We start from the raw sequence: 20579 nt of genomic DNA, 5'->3' as shown, positions 1-20579 counted from the left end.
AGGCTGTCCACTGCTTACGGCAACAAGTTCAACCTCCTCTGTCAGCATTTACGGGTGTGGCCCAAAATGACCACCGCCCACTACCACAGCTCTGAGCAGCAGCAACTGGCCATTCCTCCCTGTTCACAAACTACGCTGCATTGCTCTACCCTGACTCCTTTTTGCATGCTGTTTCCTTAGCCTGGAATCCCCCACACCCACTCCCGCCAGTTCAAATGCCTGCTTCCTCTTCTGGGAAGTCTTCCTTGATCTCCCTCTGGTCTAACCACAAAGCAGACACAGTAGGCTGCCAGGGATAGTGACCTCATCTCACCCATGCCTCCACTGGAGTCTGAGTTCAGGACCTGATTCTACCTACTTTCATATGGGAGGAATCCAGATGATTCCATCCATATGATTTTCAGTGTCTTGTACCCATCTGGCACCTGGAAAATGCTACTTAGTGTGTGTGGGAGAGGACAGAGCACATATCTCAGCAAGTGAATGAAGCACTAGAATGCTTATACGGCAGGACATACACATTCAAGGGCAGTAGTGTAAGATGATTAGGGCTGGTTAAAAATTGCGGGCAAGGTGAACGGTGGGGCTGTGATCATAGTCCAGGCGTGAGTGGTAAGGAGGGTCTAGACTAAGTAGCTGAAGTGGGCATGCAGAAGAAAGGACAGGACGCATGAGGGATGATAAAGGAATACCAGTGGGACCTGCACCCACCTATACAGCATTCCTACAACAAAGACACCTCAAAGACTGTCCTTAAAAACATTTATTTTCAGGGTGCAGAGGTCGTTACATCATGACATCTACAAAAACAGTAGAAAAACCCACGTTCGGTGCGGGGAGGGGAGGGCATTGTGATTATGTCTGCAAATGCTAACAGCTGTGGCAGCAGATGCTCTCTTAGCCTCTGAAGAGGTCTCTGGGCTTTCACACTTGAAAAACCATGAGTTTGGAACAATCACGTTAATGTGCCTTTTTGGTTTTGGTGAGAATTTCAGACAGTGTGACATTAATTATTTATTTGTCTTTGCACAGAATGATGATGCTAAAGCCAGCCCCATACAGTCTTGATGCTCAGTACTTCCAGCATGGGCTCTGTCCACCCTGCTCTCTGGGTCCACATCCAGCCTTTCAATTTTCACTAGGCAAATTTGAGGGGAGTCAACTGAGTTAGCAAAATGTGCTTATTAGCAGGTGTGGGATGTTCTACTACCTTCTTCAGAGCCACAGCATTCCTGTTCCTTCTCACATCATTTCACTAAGGGTCTGACCAAATCATCTCCCAACCACTCAAGACACAGGAGAATTAACTACAGGCCCTCCCACATGGAAGTAAGTCAGTGCGTGGGGAAGGGAGGGGTGGGAGGTGCTGAGTGATGAGGAGATGTAATTAACTGCAGGCCCTCCCACATGAAAGTAAGTCACAGTGTGTGTGGAAGGGAGGGGTGGGAGGTGCTGAGTGAGGAGGGGATGTGAGCAGGTCCCCTGGCAGCTCCAGACCCCCGTGGACAAGAGCAGCTTCCAGTGCCATCCATTTCAATTCTCATCTGTTTTCAAAGAGAACTTCCAATGTTTTAAAGTTTGAAAACCACTCATCTAGTTTTATTCCCCTTTTACTCAAATAAGGACACTGAGGCACAGAAAGTGAAGGAGACTTGCTCAGGGTCACACAGCAAGCCAGGGATTAATATACAAATGGATCTCATGTTTCCAGAGTCCCAGGCCAGTCTCCTGCTGCTGCATAGTACAGAAGGTGATGCCATCCCAATATTTTAGATACGGAATCGCAGACTTACAGGCAGAAAGTTCACTTCGAACGAGGACTCCAAAATGTAATGCACGATGTGAGTGGTATGAAAGGGTGCCTTAAAAGTTGGGAAGAGTCTTGATAAGAGTCTCTGAAGCCTGTGGATTGGCAACATCTGCCTTTACATAGTTTTGAGATGACCCTGAGTAGCAGCACCGTGGAGTAGAAAAGTAACCAAGGAGGGCCAGGTGCCTGGAGCTCTGCTCCTCTTTCAGAGGCCTTCACACCTTGGGCAAGTAGCTTTTCCTCTCAGAGCCTGGTTTCTTCATCTGCAAAAGGCAGGGACATTAACACCTGTCCTGCCCCCTCTCCCAGAGTTGGGATCAAGCTTTATGAACTTCAAGGACTGTACATAGTAAGGGATCTCAATTCTTATTTTAAAAATTGTAATAACCCAAGGATCTGTTTTTTTTTAAGACAAGATAGCAAATATTCTCCTTTCTTTTTTCATTAAAAAAGAAAAAAAAGAGAGCTTTATTCTTGGGTGAGGTCAAAATGTTTACGGGTAAAATATATTCGACTACAACCTAATTCCACAGTCTGGAGATAATGGCTAACCACCCCCCCGCCTTTTTTTTTTCTTTCACAATTTGATCATCAGAAGCCTGGTCTCCACTGCTTCTAACCACCTGTTTAGAGAATGCTAGGCTAAGCCAGGCATAGTGGCTGATGCCTATAATCCAGCACTTTGGGAGGCCAAGGCAGGAGGATCACTTGAGCACAGGAGTTTGAGACCAGCCTGGGCAACATAGGGAGACCCTGTCTCTACAAGAAAAAAAAAATAGCTGGGTATGGTGGGGCATGCCTGTGGTCCCAGCTCCTTGGGAGGCTGAGGTGGGAGGATCACTTGAGCCCAGAAGGTGGAGGTTGCAGTGAGCCATGATCATACCACTGCACTCCAGCCTGGGTGACAGAGCATGACCCTGTCTCAAAAAAGTTTTTTAAAAAGAGAATGCTAGGCTAATAAATGGATGCTCTGGTCTCCAAAGATCCAACCAAGTGCTCCTGAGTCTGGTAAAGCATCCCACATAAAACTAAGTCTCCTTAAAAGGGAAAAAGGTAGGAATAGAAGAGCTACAGCCAGCTGTCCACACCCTGGGGTAAAGCAATGGAATTTGTTTCTGAGGGAATACCATTTTAGAAAGAACACTAAGACCACATCTCCTGTAATTTTTCCAAAGGGCCATCTTACTTTAGGATGGCAGGGCTAAAAGGGACATTGATAACATCCAGTTAAAACACTATACTCACAGATGAAGGGACCAGGGCCCAGAGAGGGGAAGAGACCTGTCCAGGTCACACAGCAAGTTACAGGCAGGCAGAGGACAACTGGGACCCTCATCCCTCCTTCTACAATGCACGCTAAGTCACAGAGCACCACTAATAGGTCATAGACAACTGAGGTAAAGAGTCACAGCTGACACGAGCCCTTTAGAAATTGCAAACGTGCCAATCTGTGATCTCCCTGGAAAAGAGTAATTAAAAAAAGACTTCTCATGGAACAATTCATTTTAAAAGTATAAAAAAGCCACATGCAAATCCGTTTCTCACTGTTTGCCCTGGTAAAAACTACATCTGCACACAAATCTAGTTTGCATCTAATTTTTAAAAACATACAAAAGGGGTCATCTACAAACACAGGTTTTCCAACTCTTCACGAAGCACAAAGATCCATTATTTGACTTTTCCATCATCCTATGATCAAGACCCTAGGAAGAAAAGGAGAAAAAGAATTAGCGAAAGTCAGCCTGCTCTGTTACAATCAACTATGTGTTACATGGAAGGTGGGGGAAATGATCCTTCACTTCAAATCTCTCCCCAGCAGGAAATGGTGCCAATGGGGAGTGAAGGGCCCTGTGGAGCCCCAAGAAATACTTTCAAGACCAAAAGGTGGACGTTTCAGAGTGGCAGACTCCAGCTTAATAAGAAGAAGACCTTTTCAACCATTGGAAAATCCACAGATGGCTATCAGTGGTAGTGAGCTCCGTATCCCTGGAGGTATGCAAGCCAGAGCTGGCAATACTGTGTGTCACAGAAGGAACCCAAGACCCAGGCAGCAGTGATTGTCTTAAAATTCCACAATTTTTCATGCTATCCTTTTGATGTATTCACACTCCAGAATCATTTCTGCCTCAAAATATATGTGTATTTGAAAATTATAGATATATATATTTAAAACTGGAAACATGTCTATATAAAACAAGTCACATATCATCAGGAAGACAATTTTAAGACCCAATCTCCTAACTCTTTGTTGAATTCCTATTTCACAGTTTTACATTTTCATATTTTTCTCCCCATTTCTAGGGCCTCTTAACTACTCACGTACACCCATCCTTCAACCCTAATGCCACCTCCTTGATGATTCTTCCTTCATTTTCCCCAGTTCTAAGCTGCTTTTTGGCCTTAACATCTCCTCCCATTCCCTTAACATCGCATTCCTTGTATTATAATGATGTCCACTTTTTGTTTTTCTGTGATCTCCTACAGACCAGAAGTAAGGCCTGGCACACAGAAGGCGTGCAACAGTAGTGGCTAAAAGAGTATTATAACTAAAACCATGGCAAAATCCTCTTGCTTTTGAGAAACGCTATCAGACTTATTTCTAATTTTTCCTGTTCTATTAAGCACCTGTTGATCAGTCTTGGTAATGGTGCCTGTTTACCACTGCTCCCCCGTAAGAGGATCATGCAGGTCAGGTGCAGTGGCTCACACCTATAATCCCAGCACTTTGGGAGGCCAAGGTGGGCGGATCATGAGGTCAGGAGATGGAGACCATCCTGGCTAACACTGTGAAACCCCGTCTCTACTAAAAATACAAAAAAATTAGCCAGGCATGGTGGCAGGCGCCTGTAGTCCCAGCTACTCAGGAGGCTGATGCAGGAGAATGGTGTGAACCCAGGAGGCGGAGCTTGCAGTGAGCCGAGATCGCGTCACTGCACTCCAGCCTGGGTGACAGAGTGAGACTCCGTCTTAAAAAGAAAAAAAAGGCCGGGCGCGGTGGCTCAAGCCTGTAATCCCAGCACTTTGGGAGGCCGAGACGGGCGGATCACGAGGTCAGGAGATCGAGACCATCCTGGCTAACACGGTGAAACCCCGTCTCTACTAAAAAATACAAAAAACTAGCCGGGCGACGTGGCGGGCTCCTGTAGTCCCAGCTACTTGGGAGGCTGAGGCAGGAGAATGGCGTAAACCCAGGAGGCGGGGCTTGCAGTGAGCTGAGATCCGGCCACTGCACTCCAGCCTGGGCGGCAGAGCGAGACTCCGTCTCAAAAAAAAAAAAAAAAAAAGAAAAAAAAAAAACAGGGATCATGCAATCCCTGCCCTTTCGCCTCTGGCGAGTGAGGCACACATCCTCCCACACACGATCCCCACTGGGAATCCCAGACCTATTGATTGGTCTGTAAGTGGGGGGGCACACATCAGATCCGAGCAGAAACTTTAAATGCAATGGTGTGTGCAGCTTGGCCACAGAAAGGACATGTTCCACACTGGAGCTGTTCCTCCAGCTGGGTTCTGAATGAGGGGGCACATGGGGCAGGGCCACAGCCAGCTCACAGCTATAATATGGAACATGAGCAAGTGATCAACGTCTGTGGCTGTGAACCAGAAAGATTTTGGGATTTTTATGGAGCAAAAGCTGGCTTATAAAGTGATTCCTTTCCCAAATTCCCAGTTCACCTGTGGGCAGGGAACAGATGCAACCCCAGCTGTCAGCTGTGTGACTACCGACTAGGAGGCCCTGGCCAGAGGGGATGTGGAGAGTCTCTCTGTCCCCACCCACAAGGAGATGTGTTGCGAAGCAGCATATAGTGTTGAGGACAGGAAGGCAAGGCCTGAGCCCCAGGAAGGAAGCTCAGGCGTCCTGAACAAGGAAGAGCTCCAGGAACACATAAAGGAAGCTCAGGCATCTTCTTTGCGGGAATATTTTCACATGGACACGGTCACAATGACACTGTCTGCTACCTCTCTCAGTGCTCTTCTAGAAGAATACAGAGGAAATATTCCCTCCAGCCCCAAAACACAACTGGTCTTTTCATCTCATGGACACATATCATGTTCACAGCTCTTGCCTTTGCATGCTAAGAAGCTCAGAGGGAGATGTGTGCAGAATATACCAGAGATTCTACTGCTCATCTTAGTATGTTCCTAATCTTCTTTTGCTCTCTCCCTGGTTTCTCCATTTATATATTTTTCTTCCTTTTTATTACAGGTCTTATAAGCCACTTCAAATATCTCATAACTTGGATGTAAAATACTAAAAATGACTTAGAACATGTACATTTCTCCATCACATGCGGTCATCGGGAGCTGGGAAGCGGAAGCTCCTGTATTTATTCAGATCTAGAACCGTCACCGTGCTGTGGGACTCAGCCTCTCCCACCATGTTGGCTGCATGGCACTGGTACACACCCTCATCCTCCTTTCGTAAGGGGTTGATCTAGAAATACAACAGGCAAGTTTATACAGTTATATAAGGTACAGCAAAATGACTTCCTGAGTTAGTTCTTAATGATAAAGTCTGCACACCTCCTCCTTTTCAGAATAAGGTAAAACTTGTTCTACTTCTCCCCTTGCCTTGGCTGCCAAGGAGCACGAAGGTAAATTTCCTTCCCAGGGACCCTCTTGAAAGGCACGCTCCCTACTGTGGCTGTCATCTGAATGATTCCTCCACATGCCTGCCATGTACTGCAAGCTACCTGTAAATGGTATACCATTTTGTATTAAAGGTGCAAGGTATAGATTATTTGGAAAATACCTCAAGTTAAAAAAAGAACAAAAATCTACTGACCAAAGAATTATCCACAAAGTATTCCCTATAGGGGCAGCCTCTACAAAATATCACCAGAGATAACCTCTTTGTCCCTGTCTTTTCTCCTAAGAAAATGAGGGAATGTGCTTGATTTGAAAAAAACCACACAACCAATTGCATTCCCAATCTCTCAGCTGGGTGGAGAAGAGTCACCAAGCCTCCCAGAGCTGTGGGTGGAATGAGGAGGTTGTCCTTAGGGAGCACCCCGAGGATACTCACAGCCAGGTCCATAACAAGCTTGTTTCTCTTTTGCTTTCTCTTGTTACAACCAACCGCTTCCATCAATTACAAATCATGCTATGGGCCACACACTGGGGTATGCACATCAGCTCATTTTAAACTCATGCCAGTTGTGGGGGAAGTGTGAGCATTATGGTCTTCTTTTTACAGGAGACTCACAGGTAAATCACAGACTGTCAGGGCCACAAAGGCCCTCAGAGGTCATTCAGTTTGAAGCCCTCTTTTAACAACAGTGGAAATCGAGGCTCAGAAAGGTACAGTGACTGACCCAACATGGACCCCTATCTCCTCATTCCCTCACTCCTTCGAACATGTGGCATTCTTCATCTTAGTAAAAGTGCTGCGAGTGGCAAGAAAGAGCTCTGGAAGAGGACTCAAACGTGCCACCTTCCTCCTTTACCAGCGGGTGACCTTCGGCAGGTGTACTAGTTTCCTTGGGCTGCTGTAACAAATCGCCACAAGCTGAGTGCCTTAAAACAAACACATTTATTATCTACAGTTTTGGAGGTCGGAAGCCCAAAGGGGGCTAAAATCAGTGGGCTAAAATCAAGGTGCCGGCAGGGCTGCGTTCTTTCTGAAGGCTCTCAGGAGACTCATTTTCTTGCCTTCTCCAGCTCCTAGTGGATGCTGGCACTCCTTGGCTGTGGCCCTTTCCAACATCATCAAAGCTAGAAATGGTGGGTCAAGTCCTCCTCACGTCGAATCACTTCAGTCTGCCTCTGACTCTTCTGTTTCCCTCTTCTATACTTAAAGACTCACCTTTAAATTGGGCCACCCGGATAATCCAGGCTAATCTCTTTATCTTAAATCTCCTTATCTCAGCAGTTTAGCAACCACAACCTCCCTCCCACCACCTTGCCATGTAACGTTGTACGGTTCTGGGGGTGAGGACGTGGACATCACTGTGGGGCCATCACTCTGCCCCTGGCAGCAGATCACATGTGTTCCCAGCAGATCTGAAACCTGCCCTGCCTGCCTCACAATTACTGGAGGGGCCAGTGAGAAACGGGTAAGAACAGCTTTGAAACATGTAATGCATTGTAGAAATATAAAGGATGGTTTTTAATGGTCAGTCAATAATATCCAATAATCCTAAACACTCACCACAATCCAGGCGGTGGCCTCATGGTCGGAAGGGCCCCCTCGCACCTGGACAGCTATATTGACATGGTCCCCAGGCAGCTCCTCCAGCGCTTGGGTGCCCTCAGGGGACTGCATGACCTACAGGGGACAGGAACGCCAGGAGGGGCCTCAGAAAAAGCATTTCTGGATAAAAACCATCCCACAGGCTTCTTCACCCTCCTCCTTCCTCCTCCTCCCACTGACTCAAAGACTGAAACCCTAACACTGCTCATTCCTATGCAAATGACATCAGTCATTTTTTAAACCTACTTGTACATGTAGACAGCACACTCTGCCAGACAGCAAAGACACAAACATCACCACTATCCCACAGAAGAATTCAGAATTTCAACGCCCGTCTCAGGCCTGCTGACATTAAGGGGACAACATACACTGTGACCCTTGCCGGCCTCTCAAAAACTAGTCTTTAGAAGATTTGGTTTTGGAATAGGACTGAGTCTTCTGCCATCAGCCAGGTCTGTCTGAAACACAGCCCTGAAGCGAAGCAGGATACACACGCACACGGCCACTGCAGCTGACGCAGACTGGGTAAAAGCAGAGCCTTCTGGGTCCTGAAGTGGCCAAGGGTGTAAATGGCACAGGAAGGGTTGCAATGTCCCCTTCTAAGGGGAGAGCTTTGGGGTAGAAGTTTCGAGGCAGAGGAGTGGTACAGAAGATATCTTTTCTTCATCCTCTGGCCCACCTATAAAAGCATATATACAAACACACTTAAAAGAAAAACATTTTACCACTCACGTCTTTGTTTCTCCCTGTCTCTTTCACACACACACACACACACACACAACACACACACACACACACACACACGAGACGCATGAGTTCTTGGACAGAAATACCTTTCTCCACGTGATGACTGGGGTAGGCACAGCCCTCACTTCACAGGACAGGCCCACCTGCGCTCCGGTGACATTGTGAACACTTCGGGGAGGAACGACAACCACAGGAGCTAAGAGGAGGAGACAAGGGGATGCAACCTTTACCCTGTCAGCTTCCAAGCAATCAATCCACCTCTGAATTTCCCTGCCCACTGAGAGCCTGCGGGGATGTCCTGAAATGAGGGGAGCGGCATGTCACACTTGGGCAGGAATCCTAAAAGAGAGATTTCCTCAGACCTGGAAAGCTGCCTACCGATCTCCTGATCCATCTTTGTTTTACCAGTGGGGAAACAGGGGTCCAGAGGGGAAGGGCGACTTCCCAAAGTCCCCCAGCGCCATCTGTGGCAGAGCTTGGGCCTCAGTGCTCCCTCCCAAGGCCTGTTCCAGGCTCTGGCTGCCATCTGCTATAACTCAACCAGGAAACACAGCAGCCCACTCCTAGAGGGGCTGGTGTCACGCCACCAACGGCAGAGTCTTCTAACAGATGGGCCTTTCTCCTTCCACGTGGAGGGCGTCAGGAAGAAGAATGCCAGGCAGAACAGCTGCACACACCCTGGAGCTCAACCCCCTGTGGTCCATTCAAGATGCCCATTTGCATGCACAGAGTAAAGACTCCCCAAGGCTCCCCCACTCCCTCTGCCTCCCCATCCCCAGAAGCCGACCCAAGCCTGGGCAAATCAGGGAATCAGACAAATGTGGTTCTAGACTGCCAGAACATGACAGAGAGGAGAGGGAGGGTGTGGACTCTCTGAACAGGACCCGATGTTAGATGTTTCAAGCTGCTGCTCCACACTCTGCCTTCCTCCCTGTGTCTGGCATTTGCTCTGCTCATGCTGGGCTGGAATAATCAAGGCTAGGTGTTTCTACCTGCTCTCACCTGCACCGGACAGCAGCTCAGCCACCCTGGCATCCAGCACCACAGTGTGTTGGGCAAGGTGTAGTGTGGAGGCCTGGCCAGATAATGCTCACACACAGCTGTCACCAATAAGGTGGGGATCACACCCCTGCTTCCTAGGGCAGTCGAGCTGATCTAACCATGGATTGACGGTGAAAAGCGTAAGTTAACGTGATATGCAAGTGAGGGCCAGGAGCAAACAGATGACTGGATGAACAAACACATGACAAATCAAGAAACAAACATGTTCATTTCCAGGTCATCAAACTGCAGAGTCTAGAACTCCTAGGGCTTTGCCTGGTGACTCAAGGACAGCCCTGTTGTTCTCCACAAGCCTGCACCTGCACAAGGCTGTAATACAAAAGGATGGCAAAGGGAGGAGACAGAAGGCAGGAGGAAGGAGGTGATGGACAGGGTCGCATCACACCCAAATGCACAAGAGGATCAGGGTGCAGAAAGCAGACTAGTTTGGCCCCTCCAGACAGACTGGGAAGCAGACCCTGTCAAGCCAGTGCCAAAAAAAAAATCTCTGGAAAATTGCCTTAGAGCCATAGTCTCAAACTAGAGAGGCTCTTTAGCATCCTAATTCTCTGTGATTCTGTGTCTGACCATGTATGACATGCTCTCCAGCCTCCATTTGCATGCCTCCAGGCATGGAGAACTCACCACCTATCAGGCCAGGCCATTCTGTCTTTGGAGGGCTCTACTGGTAAGAAAGGACATCCTCACCTAGAGCTAAAGCCTGTGATTCCCACCTGTTGACCCTGGGGTGACCCTCTGGAGCCCCGTAGGCCCTGGTTGTCCCAGCAGCCCACCAGGGAGTTGAATGCAGTCTGCCCTCCCCATCCCAGGCTGCTTTCCTCCTCTTCTATCTGATCTGCCCACTCCTTCAGCTGTGCCCATCTGAGGGCCCTCTGAAGGCTGGTGCCCAATCCATGTGCCTGAGTGTAGCCAAAGCCCCTGGAACCAAGATCCTAGATGTCTAATGTTGCCTGACAGCCACAGAGAGCCACAACACTGAGCTCTCTGGCAGGAGCCCTATCTGCGATGACAAAGGCAGTCTAATTTATTCACATTGTTCTGCCAGCGCCTCCCCAACCACACAAGTGCTGGGATGCCGCCTCCAGGGGAGCCCAAACCGGTGCTCCAGTGGCTCACTGTGGTGACAGTCAGAAGGACCTGGATACCAAGGGGACTCTCAGTCAGCGTGGTTTACTTTTGTTCATGTAAAGTCATACATTTAAAATGTGATTTCATCATTTCATTAGGCCTTCCAGGCCTAAATGAGTAAACCAGTAAATCACAATTCATCTCTCTCTCCTCATATTTCAGTCTCTCTCTCTCTTTCAGCAACTACAGTTAAGAAAGACTGTCTTGGAAATACTGACTTCATAACTGATTTTGTGACAAAAAATACCAATTCTTTTACAAAAGAGGCCCTGCTTTTAAAGGGAGGTCAAAGCACATTAAAGGGATGTTTAAATTTTTATTTATTTATTTATTTTTAAATTTACATAAAGCATAATTCGTTCTTTCTGGTGTGCAGTTCTAGGTTTTGACAAATGGATACAGTTATGTAATTACCACTATAGCCAAGATACAGAACAGTTGTTCTGTGACCTCAAAAAATTTAATGTTGCTTGTGCCATAACAATCTGGTTCTAATTTTTTTTTGAGGCAGGGTCTCATTCTGTCACTCAGACTGCAATGAAGTGGCACAATCATAGCTCACTGTAGTCTCGAACTCCAGGGCTCAAGCAATCCTCCTGGCTCAGCCTCCTGAGTAGCTGGGACTACAGGCATGCACTACCATGCCCAGCTGATGAAACAAATTTTTTTTTTTGTAGAGATGGGTCTTGCTATGTTGCTCAGGCTGGTCTTAAACTCCTGGCCTCTAACAATCCTCCCATCTTGGCCTTCCAAAGCTCTGGGAATACAGGCATAAGTCACTGTATTCCCAGCCCTGTTTTTAATTTTAACATATCTGATTTTAAATTTAAAATATTTCTATCCATAGTAGCTCTTTATGATAAATAATTATCACAGTACCAGTAATAACAGTAATTATGCTATCAGCACAGCGCTCACTGTGTACTAAGCACTTTTCTGCCTACAGGTATTAACCTGTTTATCTCTCCAGCAATCTCACCAGCTGCCAGATGGTGGCGCTGCCCTGGGTTACCCAGCGTTAAAGGGTGCAGAGTGAGTTGGCTATGATCCCAGTGATCTGGCTCCAGATCTCAAGCTCTTCTGAACCGCTGTGCTAACACCATCCTCCCTTTTCCCTAGAGGACCCTTCCATGTACACTACCCTTTAATCCTCACACCAGCTCTGTGAGGTAGCTGCTTCCATCCCCATTTTACAGATGAGAAAACCAAGACTCAGAAAGGTAAAGTGCTTGGAGAAACAGGGACTCAAACCCAGCACCATGATTCCATTCACTCCCACACTGGTTTCTAAAGTGGAACATTTGTTATCTGTATGGTCTCCGTTCCAGAATAAGAGATGAGTTGCTTAGGCATTGTGTTGGGAGATCCCCAAGACAACTCTCCAGTTCAATGATTTCCTAGGAGGACTAGGAGGACTAGGAGGACTCACAGGACTCAGCATACAGTGGTACTCCGGCTGTGATCTATTACAGTGAAAGGATTTTCCCATCTGGCAAAATCAGTCAAGGGAAAAAGTCAGGGTAGGGGAAGCAGGCACAAGCGTCCAAGAGCCCTCCCCATGGAGTCACATTTCTCTGGTAGAAATGCTGTCTACCAGAGAAGCTCAAGAGGGACCCGGTGCCCAGGGATTTTACTGGGAGCTGGCCACAGGGGCACTCTCTGCCTAACTGAATACCTAAACTCCACACTCTGAGAAGGAAAGCAGGGGTTCCGCATAAACCACATGTTTGTACAGTTCAGGCACAGTGAGCCACTCTCATCAATTCTGAGAAAAGTGGAACCCCCCTGAAATCTAAGTCCCCAGATACCAGCCCAGGGCCAACTTTGCCAGCAAGTCTTTCTGAGGATATGGTCACAGGCCTGCCATGTTAGCTCTTTTCTAGACAATAATGCAACACCCCAAACATCACCCCCAGGGAACAGCTCTTGTGAAGATAACCCCTAACATGAGCAATGTGTCCTCGACACCAGCAGGACATTTCCAGTTCCTACTATCCCCAAGGGCTCACTCCAGCATGGCACTGGAATGCTCAATGTCATGGCTGCTACCACAGGCAGGAAGGACAGCGTGGCAGGCAGGGGTGGAAGAGTCCAGGTTCAAATCCTTTCTCTGCCAGGCCTTGGCTTCAGTTTCTTCTTCTTTAAAATGGGCACAGGAATCTATTCCCTCCCCAGCCCACTCCCCAAAGGCTGCTGTGAGGAACAATTGCAAGACCCCTTACAGAATGTAAAAGACCTCTGCAGAGGGACTTGAGGACTCAGCAGGGTGTGCTGTCCCTAGGCAGCCTGCTCTAAAGCTCTTTGCCTGCATGAGACCCTCCTCTGGCCTCAGATGACAGGTACCAGGGGCCATGACTACAGACCTCACTCTGGGGAGCCAAGCACATACTCTTACTGTTGTCAGAGCCACCACACTGCTGGAGGAACCAGGGCTTTCCTTTCCGCTTGCCTTTCACAGGAATCATGTGGCTTGCAGGAGGGAGGATGGCTTCTAGCTAGTCCAGTCTGTGAGTGTGGAAGCTTCATCCCCCTAGAGCTCTTCCTTGTTGATATTGTTTCCTTCTGCTTGTGCCAGCAATAGCCCTAGAATTGCACAAATCCAACCATCCAAGGGCTAACCAGCAGGTAAGACAGTCACCCAGATGTACATGGTCACAGGAGGCAGTACTGTGGGGTGAGCAAAAACAGTACCAGAGGGAGACTCAAATGCCCAGGAATCTGGTTGCCAACCACTTGAGCTAGGGCAAGTTGTTAATCATTTCCTTTTCATCTGCAAATGAAGATAATGACCACAGCCTCCCATCCTTGGGGTGAAGGGAGAAAATGGATGTGACTAAGTTATTAACTGTGTGGATCTGTACAAATGAAAGGGATCAATATTATTATTATAGCGTGTGGTGCTTTGTCCCCCTACCTCGTCAATTATATCAGTCATTGATGGCTGGAATGAAAAAATCTTCCCTTGACCGGGCGCGGTGGCTCAAGCCTGTAATCCCAGCACTTTGGGAGGCCAAGACGGGTGGATCACGAGGTCAGGAGATCGAGACCATCCTGGCTAACACGGTGAAACCCCATCTCTACTAAAAAATACAAAAAAAAAAAAAACTAGCCGGGCGAGGTGGCGGGCGCCTGTAGTCCCAGCTACTCCAGAGGCTGAGGCAGGAGAATGGCGTAAACCCGGGAGGTGGAGCTTGCAGTGAGCCGAGATCCGGCCACTGCACTCCAGCTTGGGCGACAGAGCCAGACTCTGTCTCAAAAAAAAAAAAAAAAAGAAAAGAAAAGAAAAAATATTCCCAAATGCCTCTGAGATTTCTTTAAAGTTAATGGTGCTAGGGAAAGAAAGAATATCAAGTCATCCCCCCAGAATATCAGGACCCCATCTGCTTGTATTAAAAAGCACACAACCAAAGATTTTAATAATCAATGCACTGAACAGCTCTGATAATTTATGCTAATAGTCACGTTATGATGTGGAACGAGAAACAGCTTAATCCTGCTCCCTGCAGCCTCCGCCTCAGATCTCCTCCCTCGGCATGAAAGGGTTTTGAGCACAAACCCCCTTCTTTGTCCCTCTCACGAAGTGGCATTTGCTGCCTCTCCTGGTTACCTGGTAACACATATTAGCACAGACCTAGGTTTCTAAGTGGAGCTGGAATTTCAACCAAGGTGTATTTTCTAAGATTCAGGGTCTCAGGAGCTCACTGAAGCTGCCAGGGCTCAATGCCCTGCTGTCTTGCTGTCTGTAGGATCCCAACCCTCTCCCAATGCTAACAAATAGGGCACACACACTGAAGAGTCCAGCCTTTAAAGTAATGAGAGCAATCATCATCATCATAATACTAAGGCCATACCACCTTACCAGTGAGAAGCTCAACCAATAATTCAGAATGTATTGAAGACCCAAGTGTGAATAATTCTTACTGTTGGAAATTGTTTTTGCATCCTTCTTCTAATTTTGTTTTTGTATTTTTAGTACAGACAGGGTTTCACTGTGTTAGCCAGGATGGTCTCGATCTCCTACCTTGTGATCCATCCGCCTTGGCCTCCCAAAGTGCTGGGATTACAGGCGTGTGCCACCGTGCCTGGCCTGCCTGGCTGTTTTCAGATGGTTGCTGCACAGCTAGTCTGCTAGCAACCTGATAAGTAAGGTGCTGTGCACCCGCCAGCCTTGAATCTTGGGGGTTTCTCAATGTGGGTCCACCTTCCTGTTTTTCCCAAGGTTCGTCACTTGTCCCTCTATTTAGCACTGGGCTATAGCTCCTGAGAGAAGCCTTGAAGGATGGAGAGAGCATCCCAAGGCTGGCAAGGGGGAGACACAGCATGAACTGAGGCTCAGAAGTGGGAACCCTGTGGTGGGTGTGCAAGTGGGTCCATGGGGCCGAGGCCTGGTAGGATGGTTGGGAAAGGAGAGGACACCCCAGAGTAGTTTGGGCTAGGCCATTGCAAGCCTTAGGTGCCAGGCCGAAGGGGGAAGTTTCATTCTGCACTTTGGGAGACTGAGGTGGGAGGACTGCTTGAGGCCAGGAGTTCAAGGATAGCCTGGGCAACACAGCAAGATCCTGTCTCTACAAAAAATTCTAAAAATTAGCTGGGAATGATGGCATGTGCCTATAGTCCCAGCTACTTGGAAGGCTGAGGCAGGAGGGTTCCTTGACCCCAGGATCACAGTGAGCTGTGATCAAGCCATTGTATTCTGCCTGGGAGACACAGTGAGACCCTATCTCAAAAAAAAAAAAAGATGGATGCAAAAGCAATTTCCAACAGTAAGAATTATTCATATGCGACTCTTGCGTACATGTGTGTGGATCAAAGGATCACTCTCATTATGTGGCAGTTTGGGGCGTTGCAGGGCATAGGAGGAAAGGGCAGAATTTAAGCCTGAAAACTGCTTCCCCAGGCTCCTGAGAGGCATGTATAAGGACCCTTCACACACTGTGACCAACACAATAAATACTTCCCGAGGCCTCATTCCATGAAATCTAGGTGCTTGGGTTCCAAAGGAATCAGGAGGGGTGATTTTATTGCCAATATTGAAGCAGAACAGCCCTGCTCTGACTCACAGTCTGCTTCCCTTCAACCGGGGTCCCCAGGGGCATTGTTAAAAAACTCCCGCTGTGTCTTCTGAATAAAAGATGGCTTTAGGACAGCACAGAATGAGCTGCTGCCTGGGCTAGGAAACATCCCCTGTCCAAACCTTCATGCTTTATCCGGACACAAGGGCAGAGGCCACACAAGCACTTCAGGACAGAGAGTGACAGGCAAACAGTGCCCGGTTCTGTGGTGGATGACACAAAGGCTGATGCGGAAGAAAGGCTGAATCCCGGGGAGGCCTGACGCCTGTCGCTAATGAGATCATGAAAAGCAGTTCTGAGTTGCTTCCGTGTGGCCCCGTGAACATCTTTATTCCCTGGGTCTGTGCCTGGGGTGGGCGTCAGAGCCCGTAGATCAGAGTGGAGGGGCTGTCACATTTACTTGTCATTTGGTAATTTTCAGTGAATTAGGGGTATGGAGTTTCCATCTGCCATCTGGCCTCACTCTGGTAACCATGGTAACCACCATCTGCCTGACTTAATACTATCAAGTCCTATGCCGAAAGAGCACTGGACAGGGTGTTGGGACCAGGGAGCTGGTCATCCTTTACTGGTCACCCTGGACAAGGGCTCTGACCTTACTGGGTCTCAGTCTCTTTCTCTGTATAACAGCAGATTTGGTCTGAATGTCTTTAAGGTGCCTTTCTCTTAGGAAGAGAATGCCACTCTGGGGAGAAATTATCTGAGACCATCAGCACCACTTACAGTCTGGGGACCTGGTCAGCATTTCTTATGTCTCCTGCATATGGAGTTAAAGTGTTACCTGTCTGGAGACAAAGAGAATTGCCTGTGAATTAACTGCTGAGGAAAGCAGATTATAAAAACGAGTGATAGGAACTAGCAAAAGGAAAGAGACAGCACTGCTTAAGTGCCACATGGCGGAGACAAACTGTTCCAAGTGAGAGGGACCTCAACAATGACTCCACTGGGGCTGATATGGCCAGAGAGGAGAAGGGGCCTGTCCAGGGCCACTCAGGGAGCCAGCGGCAGCACAGATGCACCCCCAGCCAGCTCTGTCCTCCATGGGGAGCTTCAGCTAGGAACAGTCAATGGTGACTTTCCTGTGCTCAACTGGCCACACACTGCTTTTACGTTTCCCAGGACAGGAGGCTTCCTGCCCCGTCTCCATCAACCCATTGTGTCTCCTGGACTTGGGTACATCTACCTGAACTACTTGAGGGGAAAGACTACTAGATCCTTCTTAAGGCTTGGGAAGAACCCCACCCCAAGCTTCTTTCTTGAAGCTAAGTCATTACATTGTCTTAGGCCCTAAAGTCTGGACTTGGGCCAGAATTATTTCCCAGAAGCCTGAACCCCAGGCTGAAACCTAGGCTCCTTGGGACTCACTGGTCACCTTCTCACTCACCCTAAACTCTTCACTGCCCACTCCAGACAGAGTACACAGGGGCACTTCTCCAATACCTAATGGGCGGGATACACTCATGCTTAGGAAGCCGGTAAAGCAGTACTAATGTTTTGGTTTCTTTTTGTTTGGTTTTCAGAAGGTACATAAAGAGAGTGGGCAACTATAGCACACAGAGATTATTTTACTTTGATGTTAATGAAGCTTAAGTTTCTAAGTCCCTAACATTTCATAATAAGTTTCGAAGTCCCTAGCAGTTCTATTCCTTTACTTTAGACAGGACTCTCCAAATTATATATTATTTAGACCCACGAAACCTGGGTCTGCCCCTAATAGCACCACAATCTTTTCAGATCTTACGTCTCCAGAGGTCTTACTTTTCCTGGGTGGAGCTCCCTCAGCATCCCAGCTCAGCCCCATCCCACATCTGGGGCCCTGGTGCTCCGGTGCTATGGCCTGGTGACTCCCGATTCCCCAGTCTGGAACTCATCCTCCTCCCGCATCCTCAACTTCCCTTCCTCCCCATTCAAACAATCCACCTAGCGCTGGATATCTGGGAACTCTGATCCCCCTCCTCAACTCCCAGTCTCCTGCCCGGCAAACATAACCATGCCTACAAATAAGTGACTGCATCAGCAGGTACTTACGTACCAAAAGGGGTAGCAGGCTCACCAAAAATTCGACTAGCACGGTGAGTGGCATCTCCAAGGATTCTCGCCCCAGTCTCTCTGAGCACGAGGAGAGATACGAAATACTGCTCCCTAAAGGGAAACTGAGTCCCAGGCAGAGCTGTCCACCACTGGGCAGGGGGATCCTTCGCTCCACACCCCAGAGGGTTGGAATACCCCCTTCTCTATCCACCCGATCCCCGACCCCGACTCACCGAACTCGCAAGGGCCGTCGCGTGACTTGTGCAGGTGACCGGGGTGCGCGCGGGGCTTGTGCCGGGCGCGCAGGCGCAGCGCGCAGACACTGGGGTAGGAGCGGCCGTCAGAGCCGCAGACGGGGCCGCGCTGCGCGCACACGCAGAGCCCAGTTCCCTCGGGCGCCGCCCCCGCGGCCCGGCTCGCGCACACCAGGCCAGGGCCACAGCGCGCGCCGGCTCGGCCCCCGCAGCTCGCGCCCTCAGCTCCCAGGCAGCGAGAGCAGCAGCCGCACTCGTCGCGCGCCGAGATCCCGGGCGCCGGGCAGGGCGCGGGCGCCGGGCAGCGCTCCGGCTGGCACGGACCACACTCGGGGCGCCGGCCACCCGCGTCGCGGATCCCGAGGCTTGGGGACAGCGGCGGCAGCAGAAGCAGCAGCGGCAAGAGCAGCAACAAGCGCGGCATGGCTTGCTTCAGGACAGCGGCGGCGCCTCTGCTTCGCGCTCCGCTCCGCGCCCGCCAAGCAGCCACCGCTCCCGCCCCGCGGCCGCTGATTGGCCGGGCCTGCACCGCGGGGCGCCCGCAAACCGCTGCTCCAGCCCGGGACTCGCGTGGTGCCCGCGGCCCAGGGCTCCGAGCTGGAGGGACGCCCCGAGAGCAGCTCTCCGACCTCCGATTGGACTCCTGAGGGAACCGAGACCCAGTCGGGGGGAGAACTTGCCCGAGGTCGCTGTGGTAGAGGCAGGATTGGATAACCGTACAGTCTCCGGATCCAAGGCTGGCTCCAGATGGTATGCCCGTAAATCCTGCCAGAAGGATGTGCTGTTTTATTTAATTTTATTTTGCATTCAGTAGTTTAAGAAGCTTTATTTTATAAAGAGAATATATATTTTAAAATGTGTATTTTACATATACATCTAAGGATGAAAAGAGGGGTTTCCCTACCACCTGGTATCATCATCCTCCAACTCGGCTTCCGGAGGCCACTCGTGCTATCGGGTTTTTGTGTATCTTTTCAGAAATTTTCTCTATGCCTGTAAAAGCACATGTGCCTATAAAAGCCCCTTCCTTTAAAACACACACACTCTGTTTCTCTCCCACACGCACGGAGTAGCGTGCCATACACATTAGTCTGCACTTGGTTTTTCCACTTACAGTATTTCGCAGTTTCCCCACCTCTTGTCATCTCTGAAACTGAGTTTCTTGTACGGTCAATGGGAGCATAGTTCATTGGTTCTGTGAGTGTGTTTCTTAATGCTGTGTAAAGTCATGGTGCATCTCCGTCCACAGTGACTTTGTTGTGATGAGATATGGTGATATGTTTTGGAGTTAATATAGAGTGGCCTTTCCACAGGGTTTAGTTGCAGTTACTTAACCAGTTGTTTTCCATCCTTCGGTTAATACGAATAATGCTCTGATGAAGTCTCGGTGCACAAGGGTCAGTGTACCTGTGGCTTAGTGGAGAATGCATGTTGGAAAAACGCAGGTTCTTGTAGTCAGTTATTAATGCCGCCATTGTGCCTTGTCTGGGCCAGGCTCTGTGCACACCATCCTGCCTGAGTCCTGGCAGGGCAGCCAGATGAGAAACCTAAGAGAGTCTTGACTGCTGGGATTTGATGTGTTGCCAGGTAAAGGCATTGAATGGAGGGAGGGACTCGCTGACCAGGTTTTATGGGAGACTTTTCCTGCCTTTACTGGCCACCCCTCATTTGTCTTGTACTCTGTTGTTTTTTCTTTGCTGAACTCCTAGAGATGGAGAAAGCCTCTTGCAGCCTGGGAAGACCAGCTACAGCATTCTTGGGTGGAGTTCATTTTGTTTTCAAGCCTAGTTCCTTCCCAGTTTGCAGTCTTCTTATCCCTAAAAAGGAGCCTCTTCTGAGGCCACTTTATGTGGTGGTCAGAGGAGGGCCATCTGCCTGGTTGACGCTGGGCCTTACCTTACAATCAGCCACACAGAGCAGGGGTGGTCAGGCACCATGAAGGGGTGGTGGTAAGGAATAAATATAACAATGTTGGTAATGCACTCAGTGCCGCTCTCAGAACGTATTAACGATGACTTTCAACCTGAAGGCTGCTGTCTTTACCAGGAGTGGCCTTTTAAAGTGCTCTCACCCCTTGACCTCTCTGCGCTCTTCTAGGAATCTCTCCTAAAAAAAAAAGATCACTATGTGTGAAGATTTCATCCTGGAGTTGGTCACTACAGCCAAAAAAAAAAAAAAAAAAAAAGGAAACAACCTTAATGCCCACTGAAAGGCATCATTAAATAAATTATGGTGCATCTAACAATAGAGGATCACGGAGGCATTAAAAATTAGAAAGAAGA

At 48.8% G+C, this 20579-nt stretch overlaps 1 protein-coding gene across 2 annotated transcripts; it reads right to left on the bottom strand.

Moving 5' to 3' along the window:
- Window positions 1-748: 748 nt before the first annotated feature.
- IGFBPL1 (insulin like growth factor binding protein like 1) lies at window positions 749-20377 on the bottom strand. 2 transcript variants are annotated; one of them, XR_004443659.1, is made up of 6 exons: window positions 18277-20377; window positions 8837-8946; window positions 7962-8078; window positions 6087-6245; window positions 3056-3513; window positions 749-2073 (listed from the first exon to the last, which is right to left on the bottom strand). XR_004443659.1 is itself a non-coding variant. In XM_033238039.1 (5 exons), the coding sequence occupies exons 1-4, from the start codon at window positions 18719-18721 to the stop codon at window positions 6096-6098; spliced, it is 822 nt and encodes a 273-aa protein (XP_033093930.1). In that variant the 5' UTR covers window positions 18722-20377; the 3' UTR covers window positions 2644-3513; window positions 6087-6095. The 2 variants fall into 2 exon arrangements, 1 of the variants encoding a protein (XP_033093930.1); XM_033238039.1 differs by lacking the exon at window positions 749-2073 and having other exon boundaries at window positions 2644-3513.
- Window positions 20378-20579: the final 202 nt, after the last annotated feature.

Source organism: Trachypithecus francoisi, unplaced genomic scaffold (genome assembly GCF_009764315.1).
Source record: "Trachypithecus francoisi isolate TF-2019V2 unplaced genomic scaffold, Tfra_2.0 Lachesis_group16, whole genome shotgun sequence".
NCBI classification, from domain to species: domain Eukaryota; kingdom Metazoa; phylum Chordata; class Mammalia; order Primates; family Cercopithecidae; genus Trachypithecus; species Trachypithecus francoisi.
This window is presented reverse-complemented; position numbering and strand designations above follow the sequence as displayed.

Coding starts and splice junctions, on each gene's coding strand:
- IGFBPL1 (XM_033238039.1), bottom strand. CDS start 18,721: ATGCCGCGCTTGTTGCTGCTCTTGCCGCTGCTGCTTCTGCTGCCGCCG. Junction 8,079..8,836: donor CAGTCATCACGTGGAGAAAG/GTATTTCTGTCC, acceptor TGTCCCCTGTAG/GTCATGCAGTCCCCTGAGGG. Junction 6,246..7,961: donor AGGCCACCGCCTGGATTGTG/GTGAGTGTTTAG, acceptor TTGTATTTCTAG/ATCAACCCCTTACGAAAGGA.